General features: G+C 35.0%; 1 protein-coding gene across 3 annotated transcripts in view; it reads right to left on the bottom strand.

The window, feature by feature from the left end:
• LOC145241434 (glutamyl-tRNA(Gln) amidotransferase subunit A, mitochondrial-like) overlaps positions 1-20,822 on the bottom strand; it is a 99,727-nt gene that overhangs the window by 26,359 nt on the left and 52,546 nt on the right. For all 3 annotated transcript variants that reach the window (XM_080104386.1, XM_080104385.1, XM_080104387.1), the window contains exon 8: positions 7,479-7,596. In XM_080104386.1, the coding sequence (XP_079960512.1) occupies positions 7,479-7,596 (118 nt within the window). The remainder of the gene's footprint in view (positions 1-7,478; positions 7,597-20,822) is intronic.

The following is a 20,822-nucleotide window of genomic DNA, read 5'->3' as shown; positions in this document are numbered from 1 at the left end:
GATCCGGTGAGTTAATAAAAGTTTTTATTCAACTTCGAACTCTCATCTCTCACTTCTTATACGTATGTATATGTACACACACATACATACACGTATACAGGGTGGAACGATAAAATTGTCCCTATAAAGAAAATAACACTACAGATTTATTTTTAAACTTTTATTAAAAAAAATCAATTCAAGTAACTTGATTATGGAGTAGAGCTGACATCTTTTCAACGTAGCTGCTTTCAGCCTCAATACGGGTCTGGATTGGGGAGCATGCCTTTTCCACAAGTGCCGGTGTGAGCTCGGCTAATACTCAGTGGATGGCGGCAATCAGGCTGGTTTTGGTATTGTGGAAGATCATGTTGGTGATATTCTTGACGTATTACCAAACGAAGTAGTCCAGCGGGTTCAGGCCGGGGAGAAGGGGGTGGCCAGTAAGAGAAGGGTACAAAGTCGTAGCACTCCTTCTGAAGCCAAGCTTGAGTCTTTTTGGACTTATGGGCTGGCACCGAGTTCTGCTGCCACACCCAGGGTCTACCACTGGTCACCTGACTACACAAGGGGATCACCACACTCATCAGCACATCTAGGTACACTTTGGTGTTGATTTTCAAACCAACTTTGAAGATGTGAGGTGGCACGAAGTGGCCCTCACTCAAAACCACACCAAAGGCCATAACCGTAGCCAGAAACTTTGTTTTCATCATCCTGAGCACATCCCTATTATCTGAAATTGCATTTAGAGGGTGCTGGCAATGGTCCTGTTGTCATAATTTGTATCTGTAGAAATCATGAGTTGTACAGTGGCGTATCTTCAATCTTGCTCGTTGAACATTGTGTCACTTTCAGACATGATAGAAGGCTCCTATTCGCTCTTGGGATTTGTACATAATTAGCCAACTAGAAGATAGTTTGCATCAAGAAAAGAAAACTGGTTTTCATCAACTGGAAATGGAATCATGCCATCTTTTCTAGGGCAACAATTTTATCATTCCACCCTGTACATAGACTTAATGTCCCACTATTTTGTGTTAATTCCTTCTGGTTTTCTCAATATTCACTTTTCTTTTTTTCTATTTCACACATTTACAGAGGTTTGTCTTAGTGACACACATTTTGATATGTATTTTATATTCTACATGTGTTGTCACTGCAAATTTAATATTATCAGATTTGTCCAGTGTTCAGGAGAGATGGAGGAAAGTTATACATGATTTTATCTGTCCATAACAGTAAAAGTTTGATTTTTATCAATAAATACTTTTTGCTATTTTTCCTATTGATTATGTGACTGTGTGTTTTGTATTGTATGCTTGATCATTGCAATCCATAAATCAATTGATTGAAAAAAAAAAAAAAAAGAAGAAAATGGCACGGCACATTTGAGCATTAGGGCAAACAGCTGTTGTTAAATAGAAAGTCACTCTTGAATACAATGAGCTGATGTTTGAAAAGCGATTCTGGAAACAACAATGTTCGACATCTCCCTGGGATTGTTTAATATGGAACACTTTAGCTTCAGGTGTTATTGTTGATTTCACCAGCATAAGAGGCGGAAAATTCTAGAATTCCAGTGACGACTAGAGAAATAATCAACGAAATGAATCAAAAAAAAAAAAAATGAAAAAAGGAAACGGGATGTGAATTTGTGTTATTATTATTATTATTATTATTATATTATACTAGCGAGGGGTACCCGGCGTTGCCCGGGTGTTTGGAGGTGTGTGTGGAAACTCCGGGGGGGGGGGGGGAGGGGTTAAAAAAAAAAGTAAGTATGAGGATCGAACCCGAACCCTTGAGGCAAACTTGTAAATTAAAGTGTGAAAAAAAAAACATGCGACGTTAACCATTGCCCCACCACGAGATGCTAACAGAAACACGTTTGAATTTATTTAATTACTTGGATTTGGCAGGTGCTTGTTTTAATGAGTTAATGAGGTCAAGTTAGTGCTGAACACTTTTTTTTTTCCCCCAAGATGTTATAGGAAAAAGACTAACCCACATGCGGCGAGTGACAAATGTTGAATATTTATCTTCCCGAAATCGAGCAAATTAAATAGACAGGCGAGCTTCGTTGTTAACTGTGAGATATTACGATTTATATGTGATATAAAAAGTTTTAAAAAGTTGTGAAACGAGCGACCGCTTCTCTGAAAAAAGCCTTTTGTTGACATACAGAAAAAGCGAACACACATACATACATACATTTTCGCTTTTATATATATAGATTATATTATTATTATTATTATTATTTAGACAAATCTTCTCATCTTGAGTGTTATTTGCACAACATTTCAATTGATGTAAAACTTGGGGAATCTTTCTGTTGAACTCAGGAATCTGCATGGAATTTCAAATGGAACACTTCATTTAATCCACAGGAGTACCATGCTCTCATTCCGTCAACCATGACTGGGTAGAAGTCCTTATTAGTTCGCAACTGTATTTTAAGTTTTACGTAGTCATGGTTGATGGAACAAGAACATGCTGCCACCATGGATTAAATAAAGGATTCCATTTGAAGCTCCATGCAGATTCGGGAGTTCAACAAGATACACCTGAAGAAAGTCAGAGGTTACATAGACCACAATGCTCTGCCAAGAACACTCAAGATGAGAACAGTAGTTAAAAAAATATGAATTATCAATCCTTATCTCAAAAATTCAGAAACAATTATGAATAATTGATAAAATTGTGTGACTAATTCTTGTGTATTTCTCGCCTCTTTGTAACTTTATATTTTGAAATTTATTACTCGTATTTTATTGAAATAAAACATCTAATAATAATTGATAAGATTGTGTGTGTATGTTTCTCGCCTCTCTGTAACCTTATATTTTGAAATGTATTATTTTATTTTATTGAAATATGACTTCTACCCAGTCATAGTGTAAAATATCAAAAATAACTGAGTAAAGCTATGATGTGATGATAGAGTGCACACAGCAGGGGTAAAAAAAAAAAATTATGAAATTAAATCCGTCATAATGCATTTTAGTTTATTTATAAACAAGTCAGCTATTTAATATTTTGTAAATAGTTAAAAAAAAAAACAACTAATCAACACTTTCTTTTACAACTATCAACAAATGATTAAAATGACTTCTTTAAAAAAAAAACTGAAATGTACTCTGGTAGATTTAATTTCATAATTAAATTTTTTTTTTTTAATAGAATTTTTTAAAAGTTCTTTTCAATACTTTAAGTTTTGTTTTCATAAAGATAATTAAATGGAGTGTTGGTACGGGTTTAGGTTCTTCCAAGTCCCAAATCTACCGACCAGCTTTAATAATTACTAAACGTACAACAAGTATAAACGACAAGAATTTATTAACAAACATGAAAACATGACAACACTGCAATTCAGAACATTAAGGTAAAAAGATTACTCACTTCAATAGTGGGGTTTACGGGAGGAGTGAGGACTGTATTCTAGAGTTGTACTCTGCCTGTCCAACATTGTCTTTTAGGAGAAGAACTTTTTGCGTCCGTGTCTCATGTGTACGGACTCTCCTCTTTTATTTTCAAGGGACCTCACTCCTTACACTACACCGGTAATCCCGTGCTCTTATTTATTCCCCTACAGGAGCTTTGATTGCTTGAAAATGAATAAATTATTGTTCTTGTTCAAGGCATTGCCTCACGGTGTTGCCCACCCTGTAGTTGGAGACCCTCACAAAATTTTTAATACCAAAAGTGAAAGAAAAAGGTTAACTTTACTAATCAGATTCATTACTCATAATACCTAAATGAAAGGAGAGATCTTCTTACTGGATGAAAACTTAACATAATTAAATCCTCCTTAAATAAAAGAAGAATCCAGGTTGTCCTCGATGGTCATACGTCAAAACAACACAATATAAATGCGGGTGTACGTCAAGGGTCAATCTTTGGACTTTTATTATTCCTGATATTCATAAATGACCTCCCTGATAAAATAGTCTCTGAGATGGGTATATTTGCTGATGACACCATGCTCTATAACAGGCATGAGGGGAAAACAAATCAACACATACCCAAGGCAATGGTGGAAACCCTAATGGAAGACCTCTGAAGTGGAATTGGGTCAAAAATGGATGGTAACGTTCAATGCTACCAAAACTAAGTTTGTTTCCTTCAATAATTACAAGAAACCTTCTCAACCACTAATAGCCATGGCTAAAGATACATTACCTGAAAATACTTTGTTCAAACTCCTCTGCTTAACATTCACAGGGAACATGAGTTGGAACAAGGGTATTGTAGCAGCAGCTGCTGCAAGGAAAGTGGGCTCTCTCTACTGTGCTAGAAAGTTACTTATGCCTGAAAGTATTCTGTACCTCTATAAAGCCACCATTCGCCCATGTATGGAGCACTGTTGTCACGTTTGGGCTGGTGCACCTGCTACTAGTCTTTCACTCCTGGACAGGGTTCAAGAGAGATTCGCCAACCTGATAGGTCCTGAACTGTCATTTAAGCTTCAATCTCCGTCCCATCGACGAAATATTGCATGTCACTGCCTGTTTTACAAGTATTTTAATGGTGGATGCTCCGACGAACTACAAGCCCTTACACCCCCTCGACGTAAATATCCCCGACACACCCGTCAAGCAGCAAAGTCCCACCCCTACACAGTAGAGATCCCTAGATGTAAGAAAGTCTTCTACTCTAATAGTTTCTTTGCCAGAACTGCTAGACTTTGGAATTCTTTCCGAGTTCCTGCTTCCCCAACTGTACTGACATGCAGAAGTTTCAGTGTCATGTGAACAGACATCTTGCTGCTGAACTTCCTTCATAGTATCCCTGCAACTTATATCCCTGATAGTAGCCCTCTGCATCAAAGTGGCACTGTGCTTTGTTTTGGGGTGAAAATGTAAAAAAAAAAAAAAATTTTTTTTAAATATGTATTATCATGTTTGGTAAGAAGGAAAAGAAGATTATTTATATATGCCCATTTGGACGCAGTAATCTTGCGAGTCGAACATCAGTGATGATAGAGTGCATGCAGCAGGGGTAAAACGGAGCTAATTCAAGCATGAGATTCACATTTCTTAAGTGAAAGTGAGGAGGGATAAAAAAAAAAAAAGTAGTTTCATATCAAGGACTCGTGCACATTAAACCCTGTGTTTTGAAAAAGGAAAGGAAAACATACAGAGGGAGATCGACTTCACAGTCACTAGCAGGAGTAGATTCCAGTAACAAAAGTTTTTTGATAAATTATATTTGCTTAGAAATGTCCTAGGATATCTCTTTTTTTTTTAGGATTGAAATTTTGTGTAATTACTGAAAATGAGTTAGAATGCACAAATTGAAAAGAAAAAACAAAAATCTACTTTATTTAGAAAACAAAATATTGACTCTCCTGTAAATGGGTACATGTGATATATTTCAAAAATCAAGAGGCTATACAATATAATTTACACATTATGGTAAGAAGCAAAGCAGTTCATGTAATCACTTACATTGCAGTTTTGACAAGAAGTGGCTTACTACTGCAAGACTTATTTAGATACGTTCATACATCAATAAACAAATAGAATTTTAACAAATTTCATTAGAAATTTTTAAAGAGTCCCAAGAACACTTTAAGAGAAGTTGATGAATATAGATGAATTTTATCCTTTCTTCAGAGTAATTATGCAGTAATCAGTACCGTACTTTGGGGTAATTACGCCAACTAGCTAAAAGTGCTCTTTTGGCAATCACGCATATGAAGAGCACTTTTTTTAGTTGCTGCAATTACCCCAAAGTATGGTACTATTATATACCCTGCTAGCAGGGGCTGGGTAGGTTGGGAGGCGCCCGACTTTGCCCGGTCGTAAAATATGCTTAAATAAGATATTTTAATTTGTTCAGATTTTGTATATATTATTACAGGGTCGTGATTTCAAAAGTAAAAAAAAAAAAGTGTATTTGGGTGCCATCAGCTAGAATTGAAACCCAAACCAAAACTGTAGCATTCAAAGCTGGTGACGTTACCACTGTACAAAGGTGACATGCATATGAACTGATTAAAAATATACTAAGATGATAAATGTATAAGGATTTTTTCAGTTTTGACCCCTTAAAAACTATTTTACCTGGTTAAAGACCCATAAAAGAACAGTCCATAAAAAATCCAATCATTTGAAACCCCTAGCGTCGCTCTGTGACTTTTAGTTTCGGAAGAGATTTTAAAAAGAGAGTTTAAAAATATGGAGACAGACAGACATATAGCCTTTTATATATTAGATGTGCATTTGGACACAGTAAATATATATATATATATATTCAAGCACATCTGATTGTACACGACAGAGTTATTTTTTTTTCCAATTTTTCTGGATATCTTTTCGATTCGCCAAGCGGTCTTTTTTTATTCCAATCGGCATATTGCACAGAATGGCAGCCAAAAGTTGTTGTTGAGCCACATTCTACTCAAGCACTTTCTATCTATAAATACACTAAGCCTCAAAAGAAAAGAAAAAGAAAACGACAACAACCGCTCCTGATGATAATCGGACGCACCGACAGAAAAGCACTTCAGTAGAATATGGGTGAACAACAACTTTTGGCCACCATTCTGTACAACATACCGATTGAAATAAAAAAGACTGCTCGGCGAATCGAAAAGATATCCAGAAAAATCATAAAAAAGAATAACTCTTGTCGTGTTCAATCAAATGGGTTTGAATAATGACTTGCTGCCAAAATATACAAATATATATATATATATATATATATATATATATATATATATATATATATATATATATATATATTAGATTATAGAATTTATAAAGAAATTATTTGGTGTCCTACTTATAGGACAATGGGACGTAATATTCAAATCTCTTTTACATCAACTGATTAGTCTAATCAATCAACTATCTATTTTTCATAATGGTTCTAGCTGACCAATTTGATTTGCAAATTGTTTTTTCATATTATTTGGAATCTTCGGACTTCTGTTCTCATCTTGAGTATAATTTTCACAATGTTTTGGTTGATGAAAACCTCCGACCTTCTTCAGGTGTATCTTCAGGTCAAACTTGGGAATGTTTTTATTGAACTTTAGAATCTGGACAAAATTTTGAACAGAACTCTTTATTTACTTCACGGAGTAGCATGTTCTTCTTCCATCAGCCATGACTGGTTAGAAGTACTAAGTCATTCGCAATTGTATTTTTCAATACTGGGAATTGAACCTTCAACCGCCAGGAGAATATCACTTTTACAACTGATTTTTCCAAGTACTCTAGGCACTACGTTACGGGTTCTTAGAACGAAGTTGGAATGCAAATTCCCGAGTTCGACAGAAACATTCTCGAGTTTGACAAGATACACCTAAAGAAAGTTGGAGCTTACATCGATTAAAATGTGAAAATCACACTCACGATGAGAACAGTAATCCGAAGAATCCAAATAATCCAAAAACTCAATTGCCATCTCAAAAATTCAGAAACAAAATTGTTTTCTTTTTTTATTGACGAAAACCATCAATCCAGAATTGTCAGAAATTGAGGCTTTACCTTTTTAAGAGGAAATAGTTGCCGGCCAATATCCTTCCTCTGACGACATCATTGAAGCCTTCATGGCGTGTTGCGGCAAACATCTGTTCTGTAGAGAGATTGTCTTTTGCTCGGTGTCCTTAAAAAAAAAAAAGAAAAAGAGAAAAGTGAAATAAAAAAAAACAATATATAATCTCCAATCTCTACTTTCCACCCCCCAGTGAAACATTCACAGCAAGAACCCCACAAGAATTAACACCACAGTAACAAACATTTCTTTCTTCCTCCGTGTACCACAAAACAAATGGCACTTCCAGGAACAGGGTTTCTTTCCATCACAATATCACGGAACTGGTTCCCTGCTGACTCATATAATCTCATCAAGTCCAATGTAAACATATACTTATCAAGATGCTCTCTTAAGTAATCAAATAATGCCCTTTCCACCAATTGTTTCCACCAGTCCTCTCATACTATTATTCATCATTCAATTTACAATCTCATGAAGCTTTGTCTTTGAGTGGCTTTTGGCCTTGGTGAATGGTGACCGATTAGTACATGAAACAATATTTCTATGACTTTATTCGTTTTTTGCTTTCATTATCATGCATAGATCAAATGGTAGGGAACGTGACTAGAGCGCTAAATGTTTTGGTTTCGATTTTAGCTGATGGCACCTGATGTCAATTTTTTTAACTTTTGAAATCAGTATTATACATTAGGTACAATATAATATTCAACAGGGAATAGGCTCTGTAATAATAAATGTGAAATCTGCATGAATCAAAACATTTAACTTTATGATTGGCAAGGTTGGGTGCCCTCTTGCATATCTTTAGTCAACATTCCAAAACCAGAGGACATATTTAATTCTCACTCATATTTTATCCATATTTTTTTTAATGAAATACATCTTACACATGTTTTATTGAACAGCAGAAGCCCACCATCAGAAAAAAAATATTCCTCAGAAAATAGTTGGGAAGTTCTTTTTTATTTTCTTTTTTCCAAAGAATTTGGTAAGGAGAATATAAATATAATAAATGAAATGGTTATAATGTAGAAATCCATGGTGTAATTAATGAAAGTTCTAAAAAACTGTGAGTTTCTGAATTTCAGCATAATATAATAATACAATAAAATATATAATATAATAATATAATATATATAATATATATATAATATAATAATATATATAATATAATAATATATATAATAAATATATAATATATAATATATATAATATATATATAATAATATATAATAATATATATATATATATATAAAATAATATAATATATAATAATCTATGATGATATAATATATAATAATATATATTTATACAATAATATATATTATAATAATATAATACAATATATAATAATCTATAATAATATTATAATATATAATTATCTAATAATATAATAATATATAATATAATAATCTATAATAATATATAATATAATAAATAAATATATAATATAAAATATAATAATATATAATAATCTATAATAATATATATAATATATAATAATATATAATTATAATAATATATAATATGTATATATAATATATATATATATATAATATAATATATATATATATATATATAAATATAATAATATAATGATATAATATATATATAATATAATATAATATATATAATAAATATCATGATATAATATCTATATATAATATAATATATATATGTATAATAATATAATATATATATATATATAATATAATATATATATATAATATATAATGATATAATATATATATATAATATATATATATATATATTATAATATTTAAACAAAATTTTTTTTTATTCAATTTTCACCCCAAACAAGGCACAGTGCCACTTTGAAGCAGGGGGCTACTATCAGGGACTTAATTAGCGGGGTGATTATGAAGGGAGATGAGTAGAAAGATGTTTGTTAACATTACACTTGAACTTCTGCATATCATTGCAGTTGGGAAAGCAGAATCCCGGAAGGGAGTTCCAAAGACCCGCAGTTCTGGGGAAGAAACTATTGGAGTAAAAGGCTTTCTTGCACCTAGGGATCTCTACTGTAAAGGGATGAGACTTAGTAGCTTGTCGGGTTTGTCGGGGGTATTTACGTCGGGGAGGTACAAGTGTTTGCAGTTCGTCAGAGCATTCACCATTGAAGTATTTGTAGAACAGGCAGAGGGATGCAACATCTCGTCGATGGGACAGAGGCTGAAGCCTAGATGACAGTTCAGGACCTATCAGGTTGGCGACTCTCTTTTGAACCCTGTCCAGGAGCGAGAGACAAGAAGCAGATGCACCAGCCCAGATGTGACAACAGTACTCCATACATGGGCGAATGGTTGCCTTATAGAGGTATAGGATACTGTCAGGCGTAAGTAGTTTTCTAGCACGGTAGAGGGAGCCAACCTTCCTTGCAGCAGCCTTGGCAATGCTCTCAATGTATCTATTCCAGTTCATATTCTCTGTAAACGTTAGGCCGAGGAGTTTAAAAGAAGTACTTTCAGGTAATGTGTTCTTGGCCATTGCTATTGGTGGTAGAGAAGGTTTCTTGTAGTTATTGAAGGAAACAAGCTTAGTCTTAGCAGCATTGAATGTGACCAACCATTTTTGTCCCCATTCCACTACGGAGTGGAGGTCATCCTCTAGTGTTCCTGCCATTTCCTTGGATATGTGTTCATTTGTTTTCCCCTCATATCTGTTATAGAGAGTGGTGTCATCGGCAAATATACCCATCTCCGAAACAATTTTATCAGGGAGGTCGTTTATGAATATCAGGAATAATAGAGGTCCAAGGTACTCCCACATTTATGTCATATTGTTTGGATGTACGACCGTTGAGGACAACTTTGATTTTTCTATTACTTAAGAAGGATTTAATTACATTATGAATTCTTCCAGTGATACTATATGATCTAATTTTCCTTAGAAGACCATCGTGCCATACCCTGTCAAAAGCCTTAGATATATCGAGGGCCATCGCTCTACCCTCCCCTGTTTTATCCAATGAACGGTATATACATTCAGAAACTACAGTCAAGATATCTGCTGTTGAACGGGCTTGCCTGAATCCATATTGTTTGTCAGTCAGGAGTTTAGCAGCCATTAGGTGCTGGACTAGGGCTTGATTAACTAAGGACTCAAATATTTTGGCGAAAAGCGGGAGGAGGCTAATGGGGTGATAATTTAGCGGGTCAGTTCTTTCACCAGAATTCTTGAAGACTGATACCACAGAGGCGGTTTTCCAGCAGTCGGGAAAACAAGATTTGTTAAGGCATTTATTGTAAAGTTTGGACAGAACTGGAGCAACCTCGGCAGAGCATTTTTTTAATAGCACAGCCGGGATGAGATCTGGTCCACATGCTTTTGAGGTGTCTAGGTTTTTTATAATAGCATGTACCTGAGAAGGGGTGATTTTCAAATCGTCTAGTGAGGCGTCTGTTCACAGAGGAAAATCAGGGAGTGAGTGGTGTACCGAGTTCAGTGTGGAGTTTGAGGCAAACCGACTGGCAAGCAGATTAGCCTTGTCAGTTGCCGTGCAAGCAACCTCATGATCGTTTGATAGTGGGGGAATAGTTGACTGTCCATTATTTACTACACTGTTGTAGATTTTCCAAAAATCCCGGGTTCCTAATTTCTGTGCTTTGATGCGTTTTCTGGTGGTTTCAGAGTAATCTGTCTTAGCTGTCTCTATCACTCTCTTACAATTATTTCTAGCTTCTATAAACTTCTGTTTATTTGAGCTGGACTTATGTCGGTTGAATCTGCGGAACGCATGCTGCCTTTGACAAATGGCAGCTGCACAAGCAGAAGTAAACCATTGGGGGGAGTGGGGCTTGCTATAGAATTTCCGTGCGGGAACATGTGCTTCAATAGCAGTTTTGAACCATTCAGTGGTCTCATTTGCACACTGTTCCGCTGGAAGAGTAAAGATATTTTACCATGGGGCATCTCTGATGAGCTCCCTGATGGCTTCCCAATCAGCCTTTTTGTAATACCTCGTTGTTTTGAGTAGTGGGTCTTCAGTTTTAGGGCGAGAATTTAGGCTGATTTCTACCATTATCACAGCGTGATCAGCATTCCCGAGTGGGCTGTGGGCATTTGTTGTACAGTCATTGGGAACCGTTGTCAGAAAGAGATCTAGAAGTGAGGCATGTTGATCTTGCTGGTCTGGGAAACGTGTCGGAAATGTAACCAACTGAGATAGGGAATGGGATATAGAGAAGCTATGTGTTGCGCTACTAGCTACGTCTGTGTGATTAGAGAATCCTAGCCAGTTACTGTGGTGGACATTGAAGTCACCAAATACATGTATTTGTGCGCTAGTATCGAGGGAGAGTGCTATATCTATGCTGTCTGAGACTTTGTTTATTAGGGTACAGTCTTGGTTTGAGGGAGAGCGGTAGAGAAAATACAAGTAGCTAATATTGTGTTGCATATTTAGTCTGAAGCACATAAAGGCCTGGTCCTCTGATTCTAGTTCTATTTCTCTAGTCAGGGGGAGGGTGTTACGAATATAGACTCCAAGTCCATGCATATGTCTGTCCGAGTCCTTACGGTAGAGTGGGAGATAACCAGGCATGTTAAAGTGGTTAGAGGGAATGGAGGAGTGAAGGTTAGTTTCACTTAATGCTAAGATATCCGGGGTGTTTACAAGGAGAAATGACTCAACATCATCTAAGTTAGTTCTAAGCCCGCGGATATTAGTAAATGCAAGCCTCAAGGGAGGAGGCAGGTTGGTTTTCTTTGAGTTTGGTCCTGGTTTAAACGTAACTTTTGCTTGAGCTGTGATTTCATTTTATTTTATTTAAAAGTTTCAGTTAGGGTGAGTGAGTGAGGGGGTACTGGACAAGTAGTTGTGCAGAATACCAGACATGCAATACAAGTAGACTATCAGCTATATATAATAATATAATATATATGTATATATAATAATATAATATATATGTATATATAATAATATAATATATATGTATATATGATAATATAATATATATATATATATATATAACAATATAATAATATATATATATATATATACTAGGTTAAAGGTATTTAAAAATGATAACTAATGAATTTAATAAAGTTATTAGGAGTGTCCAATAAAAGAAGGAAAAGATATATATATATATTTTTATTAATATAAACAAATTTACATGGTCGCGATACTGAACATGCTAATGTTAAAACCAGAAGTCCTCGTCATGTGACTTAATAAATGGTTGCTTTCCACAGAAGAAACGAATCCTCAAAAAAAAGAGAGAGAGGACTGATTTCTTCTGTGGGAAAAAAAAGGCTGGAAAGCAACCATATATTAAGTTGCCTAATTAGAATGCCTAATTTTAACTGACTATTAGTCCGTAGCATTAGCATGTCCAATGTCGTGACCATCTAAATTTGTTTAGATCAATATATATATATATATATATATATATATATATATATATATATAGTATATTATAAATGATTTATTCTTTTTTTTATATTTTCACTTACTGATAGGGTATATAAACTTATATATATTTATACAACCAGAAATTCCCATCCTGCTCCCTATTTTCCCAAGAGTACCAACATGCCAAAATTTTAATGCAATATGAATAAGCACCTTGCTGCCCAACTCCCCAGCCAGGCTGCCTCAATATAAATCTGTCCCAAAATCATAATAGTTGCTTATGTTTCAGTGGCGATATGTTTTGTTTGAGTTTAAAAAAGCAAAGAAAGTAAACAAAGAGAAAAAAAACTTTTGATTTAATTAAAAAGTAAAATCAAATCTCAAACAATTTTTTTTTTTTTCAAATACATTGAGATTAACGGAGTACTCTTGCCACATATGGAGAGGAGATGCCTTTTTCTCCTCTTTTCAACATCTTCCCCACAGAAGAGATGTCACAAGCCTGTCTCTGCTTTATTGTTATTTTCATGGCAAGTGCTCGGCTGAGCGTCATTCAATGGTTCCCACCCCACAAACAAACTGTCACAAAAAGCTACAACTGCCACTAACAAGTTCCCCTACTCTCTATCAGTGCCCAATTCTAAGCGCAAATTTCATGAACAAAGCTTTTTCCTAGAACTGCTCACCTGTAGAACCTTATTCCACTGACCTGCTGTCCAGCTGACTACAATATGGTTGTGTTCAGTGTAAACAATTTCTTGCTATCCTGACCCCTCAAATAGTCCAATTCTGCCCACGGTGATGGAAAGAAGAAGTGTTGCTTCTACTTACAACAATTATGATAATAGAAAAGTGTACTGCAGTAGAGAGTACAACAATGTATAGACAGAAATCACTAAGACATTACTTATCTCTGAAGCAAGAGAGCAGTGAATACAGTGCTCACTGTATATAGTTTTCTGTATTAGTAAGTCCCCCATAGGAAAGAGAGCTTGTAGGATATTCTATTACAACAATAGCAACTATGAACTTGGCCATATTGTGAGATATGTCGATATGTGGTAACGTGTGCAGAGAAACAGGTAATAAGCGGCCACAGTTAGCATGTGCTCAGTGTAAGGAAACAGTGACTGGAGAATCTAGAACAATTTGGCTACAAAGGAAGTATGATTATGCAGATTTAGACACTGTTGAGAATAAAAGGAGACATTTTTTTTTGTTCAGGATGCCATGCCATTCATATGCATTTTGGACTGCTGTTTATTTTTATTGTTGGTGAAAAGAAGAAAGAAGTATTACTGCTGCTAATACTAAGAGCAACTGTCTTTGTCGTGAGTGAAGAGCCGAAAAAAATCCAGCCAAGTGTATGGTTTTTGGCTAAATAATTTATGTGCTTGAAATATTAAAGACGACCATGTCATAAGCTGGGAAGCAGCCCCACAGTATTGTGTTCCACAGGCAGGTAGTTCTAGAGAAAAAATTTGCTTGTGAAATTTTCGTTTAGTTTTAGGCACAGATAGAGATTAAATGCTCCTATTTGCTCGAGGGCAGAGTTAGATACAAGGTCGGTTTTTAATGTGGGGAAAGTCCAGCTCTCCAAAAAGGGGCACTCTGGATAGGAACAAAAATAAAAATTGACTCAATCAAGAAGGATTTCTCCCTCTACTGATCGAGGTCAGAGAAGAGCGAAGTGCAATATTAGAACAGATACTACACTTTGAGATATCAAATCTTTTATTCCAGTTAAAAAAAAAATACAATATAAATTAAACATGGACAAAAACTTTAGGCACAAGGCTAACTCCAAAAAATTGGAGTTAGGAGGGGGTGAGGAGGTTTCCTAGTCGGGGAGGGATGGAGCACTCACTAGGCTAGCTAAGAGGCTAAAAGTAGGATCGGGGGGTGGGGACAAAGGGAAAAAAGAAAAATTGGTAGGTGAAGAGGAGATGTTAGTGATTGATTTCTTTCTCTCCCAAGATGGGTGAAATTTAGAGGTGGGGGGGGAGATTGGAGTTAGGAGGGGGGATCTTGGAGGTTTCCTAGTCGGGGAGGGATGGGGCACTCACTAGGCTAGCTAAGAGGCTAAAAATAGGATTGGGTTGGGTCCGATAGACCTGGGGACTGCGCGTTGACCCTAGCCAAAAAGGCCAAGGAAATTAGCGATTAAATGTTATTAAAAGTGATGTCACTTGTACAGTCTTGAAGAAAAAGAGCTTTTTTTATAAGATTTTCCAACTGTTTATAAATATCCACTTGGAATAATCATGCCATTATTTTGAATGTGAAGCCTGTTGGTATGAGGCAATTAACATAAAAGCCGCAACTCTAGACAAATAACAAATAAAACCTGAAAGGGAAATTGAACTTCCAAGGTTGAGTTCACTTGAATATGCAATAGTGTCAAACGGCAGCTGCTACAAATTATTCGATTGAACTAGTAATCATGATATAATTAACATGTTCTCTATGTATTTTATTCAGTTTAATATCCATTTTATAGGATGACAAATATTGGGCAGCTTTTAGAAATTGACTTGCATACTAACCTCTCTCTGGCCAGCTCTTTATCTATCCTTATCACTTCTGTCCATTTTTTTCTTGCTTAACTAAAGCATTCTCATCCATTCTTTCAATATGACCAAACCAATAGTCTCCGGTACTACATACATCTCCCTGTACTATCATGATTTAATCTTCCTCTGGTTTTGATTTATAAAAAAGAAAAAAAAATGATTATACATACTAGCAGGACCTGTGGAAATCCTACAACGGCATCTTTCATCTATTATATAAATCTCACCTGTCTGTTTAAATGTATGTATGTATGTATGTATGTATGTATGCTAGTCTGTTTATGTATGTATGTATGTATGCTATGTCTGTTTAAATGTATGTATGTATGTATGCTAGTCTTCCTGAAGGATTAAAAACAAGACCTTCTAAAGGGCGAATGAACTCTTTTTCTGGGTCAACGGCCAACTAGCACCGTGTATATTTGTGTGTGTGTATATGTGTATTGGGGTAGAGAGGGCTCCCGTAAGCCATGGTGAAGGCAACCTTTCTAGGAGAAGCAAATCTCTGATTTAAAAAACCATAAAGCGGAAGACCAGTACCCGCATTAAGCTGGTCTGCAGTTTAATTTGTTGCTGGCTATCTTGCTCTTGCTTGTTGCTGGATCTCAACATTTTGAGCCGAGAGAGAGACTTAGCTGTCGTACAAAGCTAAGACTCTGTAACATCATATTTGTATAGATACTCCCTCAGACATTTGGGCTCATGGATTTTAAATGTCTGAGGGAGTGGCACTCGTCTGACAAGACGTTGCAATCATCATCATCATCATCATCATGTATGTATGTATGTATCTATGCATGTTTGCATGTTTGCCTAAAACTTTTGACAGAGACGATGGATTTTCATGAGATCGATATCGTTTTGAAGCTCAACCCTTCATACGACAAATATCGAAAAATTGGCTAAAAATATTAATTCCTTCACCCTCAACTGGACACTTTTCTACAAGGAGAGGTCGCTGATATTTTCGTAAGTTATCCCGTCTTTTAAATTGACTAGCCTTAATTTAAACCTTTGCCACTTCTGGTTTGGCAATGAACGCAATGGCAAAGACACCATTTTTTTTTTTTTCATTTTCTTTTCCTCCTTCGTGGTACGGGTTCGCGCCTGCTTGCATACAATCACTTTTTATTTTGTTCAACACACACCATTAAACACCCAGACAATGTCGGGCACCCAGGCTAGTATGTAATATATTGCTGCTGGGCATTCTGTGGACGTTCAACGTGAATGAAGACTCTGTGATATTATTGTAGCCCTTTTGTTAAAACGAAAAGTATTTATCTAAGTAATCTGGTAAATGTGGTGTCAGAATATATCTGATTATTATGATTTATTTCCAATATCCTTATAGGAGTCTGTGACACATTTCCATTGTATGGACGCCCAGTATGAACAGAAACTAGTGTTGGGGCGATTCCTAAATTTTTTTTTCCAGAATCGTTTTATATAAAAAAGTATATTTTAAAAAGTTTATATTAAAATCTTTAGTTTTCTATGTTTTTTTTTTTTTAAAATATCTTGTAATAAAAATATTGTTTAAAATATCTTGTAATAAAAATATATATTTTTTAGTCTTTACATTAAAATCTTTTTTTTTTAATTGAACTGAAACTCCCAAAAAATAAAAAAAGAAAATCTGAAATTAATAACTATATTTAAATATTAAAAATTTTTAATTGAAAAACAAAAGGTTCAAAGTGAACAATAAAATAACATATTTTGATTATAACATATTGTACTAAAAATAAAACCATTCTGAAAAGGAAGCATTTGAAAATAAAGACTAATTTTTTTATTATTATGTAGAGTTATTTAAAATAAAATTGGAATAATATATTAATCAGAAGAGACTTTACCTTATTATACACTAAAATAACTTGACAAGCCTACACAGGACTCTATGGGCAAATTTATCTGTAGCTGACCTTTGATAAGTAAATATTTTCATTTATTAGCCAAACCCATATAATTTTTAGAATATGACATCTTCGTTTTGTGATGAGTATGTACATTATAAACATTTTTCTGTGTTTTTCTTTTTTTTTTAAATAAGTGTAATTCTAAATATACAACAAATTTTATGTTGATACTTGAAGGTATAAACATTTTAATTTCGGTAAATTTTTACGACGTGCCCCAGTGTACTATAAACACCCCAACCAACTTTGTGGGTAGTCATCGAGTTTAGTCTATTCAATAGTTTGGTGATTAGTGGGTTCTTGAGCTTTATTGTTCAAAATTATAAACTTCTTGTGTTTGTTTTTTGTTAGAATGTTGAGAGCAAGTTCAATAGCACAAACTTCTGCGGTGAAAATGGAGCTTTCAGTTGGTAGTGCCTTCTGCTGAGTTGTTTCATTCAGAACAGCTGCACATGCTGTCCTGTTGTGGTCCTTAGAGCTATCTGTGTAGATGTGCAGATGATCGAGGTAATCTAGAAGTATGTCGTGGAGTTTTTCCTGGTAGGTGTTGGGGTGGATTTTTGCTTTGGGGAGTTTACTTAGTTCGAAGATCATTTTGGGCTTTTTGAGAATCCAACGTGGGATTTCAGACAATATATGATCATGGATATTTTTGGTTGTTATCTCTGATTCTTGTAATATTGTTTTCATTCGTAGGCTGAAGGGTTTTATAGCTTTTTCATTTGCTTCGAATAGTTCACTGTGTCTTAGATGGAATGTGTCATTGTATACAGGGTTGTTTGGGCATGATTTTAGTTTAGTATAGTATTGGGTAGTTAATTTATGGCTCCTTATATCTGCTGGTATCTCATTGGCCTCTATGTTTAGACTTTCCACTAGGGACATTCTGAAGGCTCCCAGTACCAGTCTCAGCCCTCCGTGGTAGATCGGGTCTAGTGTCTTTAAGTAAGTTCTTTTGGCCGACCGATAAATGAAACATCCATAGTCAAGTTTTGACCTGATCAGTGAAATGTATTATTTTAGAAGGGTTTTTTGATTTGCACCCCATTCTGTGTGGGCTATAATGCACAACAGCTGCAGTCTTTTATTGCAGTTTGTTTTCAGGTTCTTCAGGTAGGGGATGAATGTCAGTTTTTTATCAAATGTCAAACCTAGGAATTTATATTCGTCTACAATGGGAATTTCTGTATTTTCAAGTTTCAAACAAGGGTCGTTATGGAGTTTCCTCATTGGCAGAAGTGTACACATTTGGCTTTTGTTTCAGAGAATTTAAATCCATTTTCTATTGACCACGTTTTTAATCTATTTAGGCATTGTTGGAGCTTGCGTTCTATATGTATATTTTTGACCTGCAATATATCAAGGAGGTCATCCACATATAAAGATCCGCCAACACTGGGAGTTAGGCACTTTGTTATGTTGTTTATTTTAATGCTAAACAAGGTTACAGATAGAATACTCCCTTGTGGGACTCCCTCTTCTTGGATGTTGGTTCGTTAAATTGGTCTATAGTTTTGCGGGTTTGAGTTTTCTTTTCCTGGTTTGGGGATTGCTATTATTGTGGTCAATCTCCATATATCTGGGAATTTGCCTTCTATCCATATTTTGTTAAAGATTTTTAATAGGAGTTTTAGTGTTTCAGTAGATAGTTGTCTCAGGACTTCGTAGTGAATTTCATCTGGTCCTACAGCAGTGTTATGGGATCTTCTGATGGCATCTTCTAGTTCAGTCAGTGAAAGGAGTTTATTATAGTTTTCAAGGATTTTCTTTTTTTTTTGTCCTTCCACCCCCATAGTATATTGTGGCTATTAAAGTCACCTAACAGGATGAAGGGTTTGGGCAGTTGATTGATTAGTTTTTTCAATTCGTCTTTGTCTATATCTTTGTTTCGCGGAATATATGTAGATCATACTGTTATAGTTTTATGCAGAGTGGCCTTGATGGGCATTGCTTGGATATTTGTAGTGAAATTTACTTTACTGTGGGGTGTGTCATTTTGGATCAGAATCGACACACCCCCTGAGGCTCTGCCTCCGGAATTATGGGTGTAGTTGAAGGATTGGAAGTTCTTGATGTTGATGCTGTCGTGTTTCAGAAAGGTTTCTTGAAGGCAGATTATTGTAGGTTGTTATAAATAGTTGTAGTTCATTCATATTTGCTTTCAAACCACAACAGTTCCATTGGATTATTTTTTTTCCCGTGGTTGGTTTTAAGTTTTGTGTTATTCTTCTTCTGTGTGTTTTGTTGTTTCTGTCGGCTTTTTGATTTGTCTGGGGGTGTTTTATCTTCTACCTCCATCTCCTCCAGTGTTTCTATTTTGTTTCCTCCTCTTGAGGTTGATTGGGATCTAGATCTTGGTTTGTTAATTGTTTTTCCTTAAGTTTTCGTTTTATTGGGTGGTGATGTTTCGTTTCGTTTGTTTATGAGGGTTGTTTTCATTTGGTGAGTTTTTCTTTTTCTTCGTTTAATTTAATTTGAGTTTTTTGGTTTCTTGGTTCTGTTATTTTGGTTTGGGAGTTTTGTTCAGTTTTGTAATCTTTATTTTCGTTGTTGGTTTGTTTCATAGATTTTTTTGATTCTTCCATTAGTTCCCCTACTTCGTTGAGTAATTTCATAATGTCTTCTGGTTATTTGGTCCAGTGGTATGCTGTATGTTTTTTTTGTTATTTCTGAGTTTTTTATATTTCCGGCTAGGTTACAAGCTTCTTGGAAGGTTATATTTTTTGTATATCTTATTTTAATAATTTCTTTTCCTTTCTTCCATTTGTCGCATTCTTTTGAATTTGCACTATGGCCTTTTTGGCAGTTAATACATTTTGGCTCTTTTTGGCAATCTGTGTGGGTCTCGTTTTCTCCGCAACTTATGCATACTGGAGAGTGTGTGCACCGGTCTCGATGATGTCCGTATCTTTGTAGCATCTGAGAGGGTTTGGTATGTATGGTTTTATATTTATTTTTTGTATCCTATTCTAATGTCACTTGGAATTTGATGGGTATTAAAGGTTAGAATATAGGAGTTTGTATCGATGGTTTTACCATATTTTTTAATTTGGATCCTTTTTACATTGGTAACGTTTTGATTTTTTAGGTTAATTTTAATTTCTTCCAAGAAACACCGATAGTTCTGAACTCCTGATTACTCCTTTACTAGTATTCAACGTTTTGTGGGGATAGATTTTTACTTTTTGGCTATTAAAATGTCTCCATTTAAGGATTTCTGTGATATGTTTTTAGCTTTCTACTTCTACTAGTAGTGTGCTGTTATTTAGTTTTTTGACCATTTTTGGTTTGATACTTGAGAAAATTTTCTCTATTTTGAAGGGAGACACTTTTGTTATTGGTTCTCCTTTGGTTGCTTCAATAATTATGAAAAAAGGTAGATTTTGAATGAGATTTTGGTTTTGTGATTCTGTTTCTGAATCTGAACTAGATTTGTCTGAAACTTCACAATGGTTTCTTTTT

This window comes from Euprymna scolopes, chromosome 20 (assembly GCF_053919585.1).
Source record: "Euprymna scolopes isolate OS-2025 chromosome 20, ASM5391958v1, whole genome shotgun sequence".
NCBI lineage: Eukaryota > Metazoa > Mollusca > Cephalopoda > Sepiida > Sepiolidae > Euprymna > Euprymna scolopes.
The sequence above is the reverse complement of the archived record's forward strand: the minus strand, read 5'-3'. Positions and strand labels throughout refer to the sequence as shown.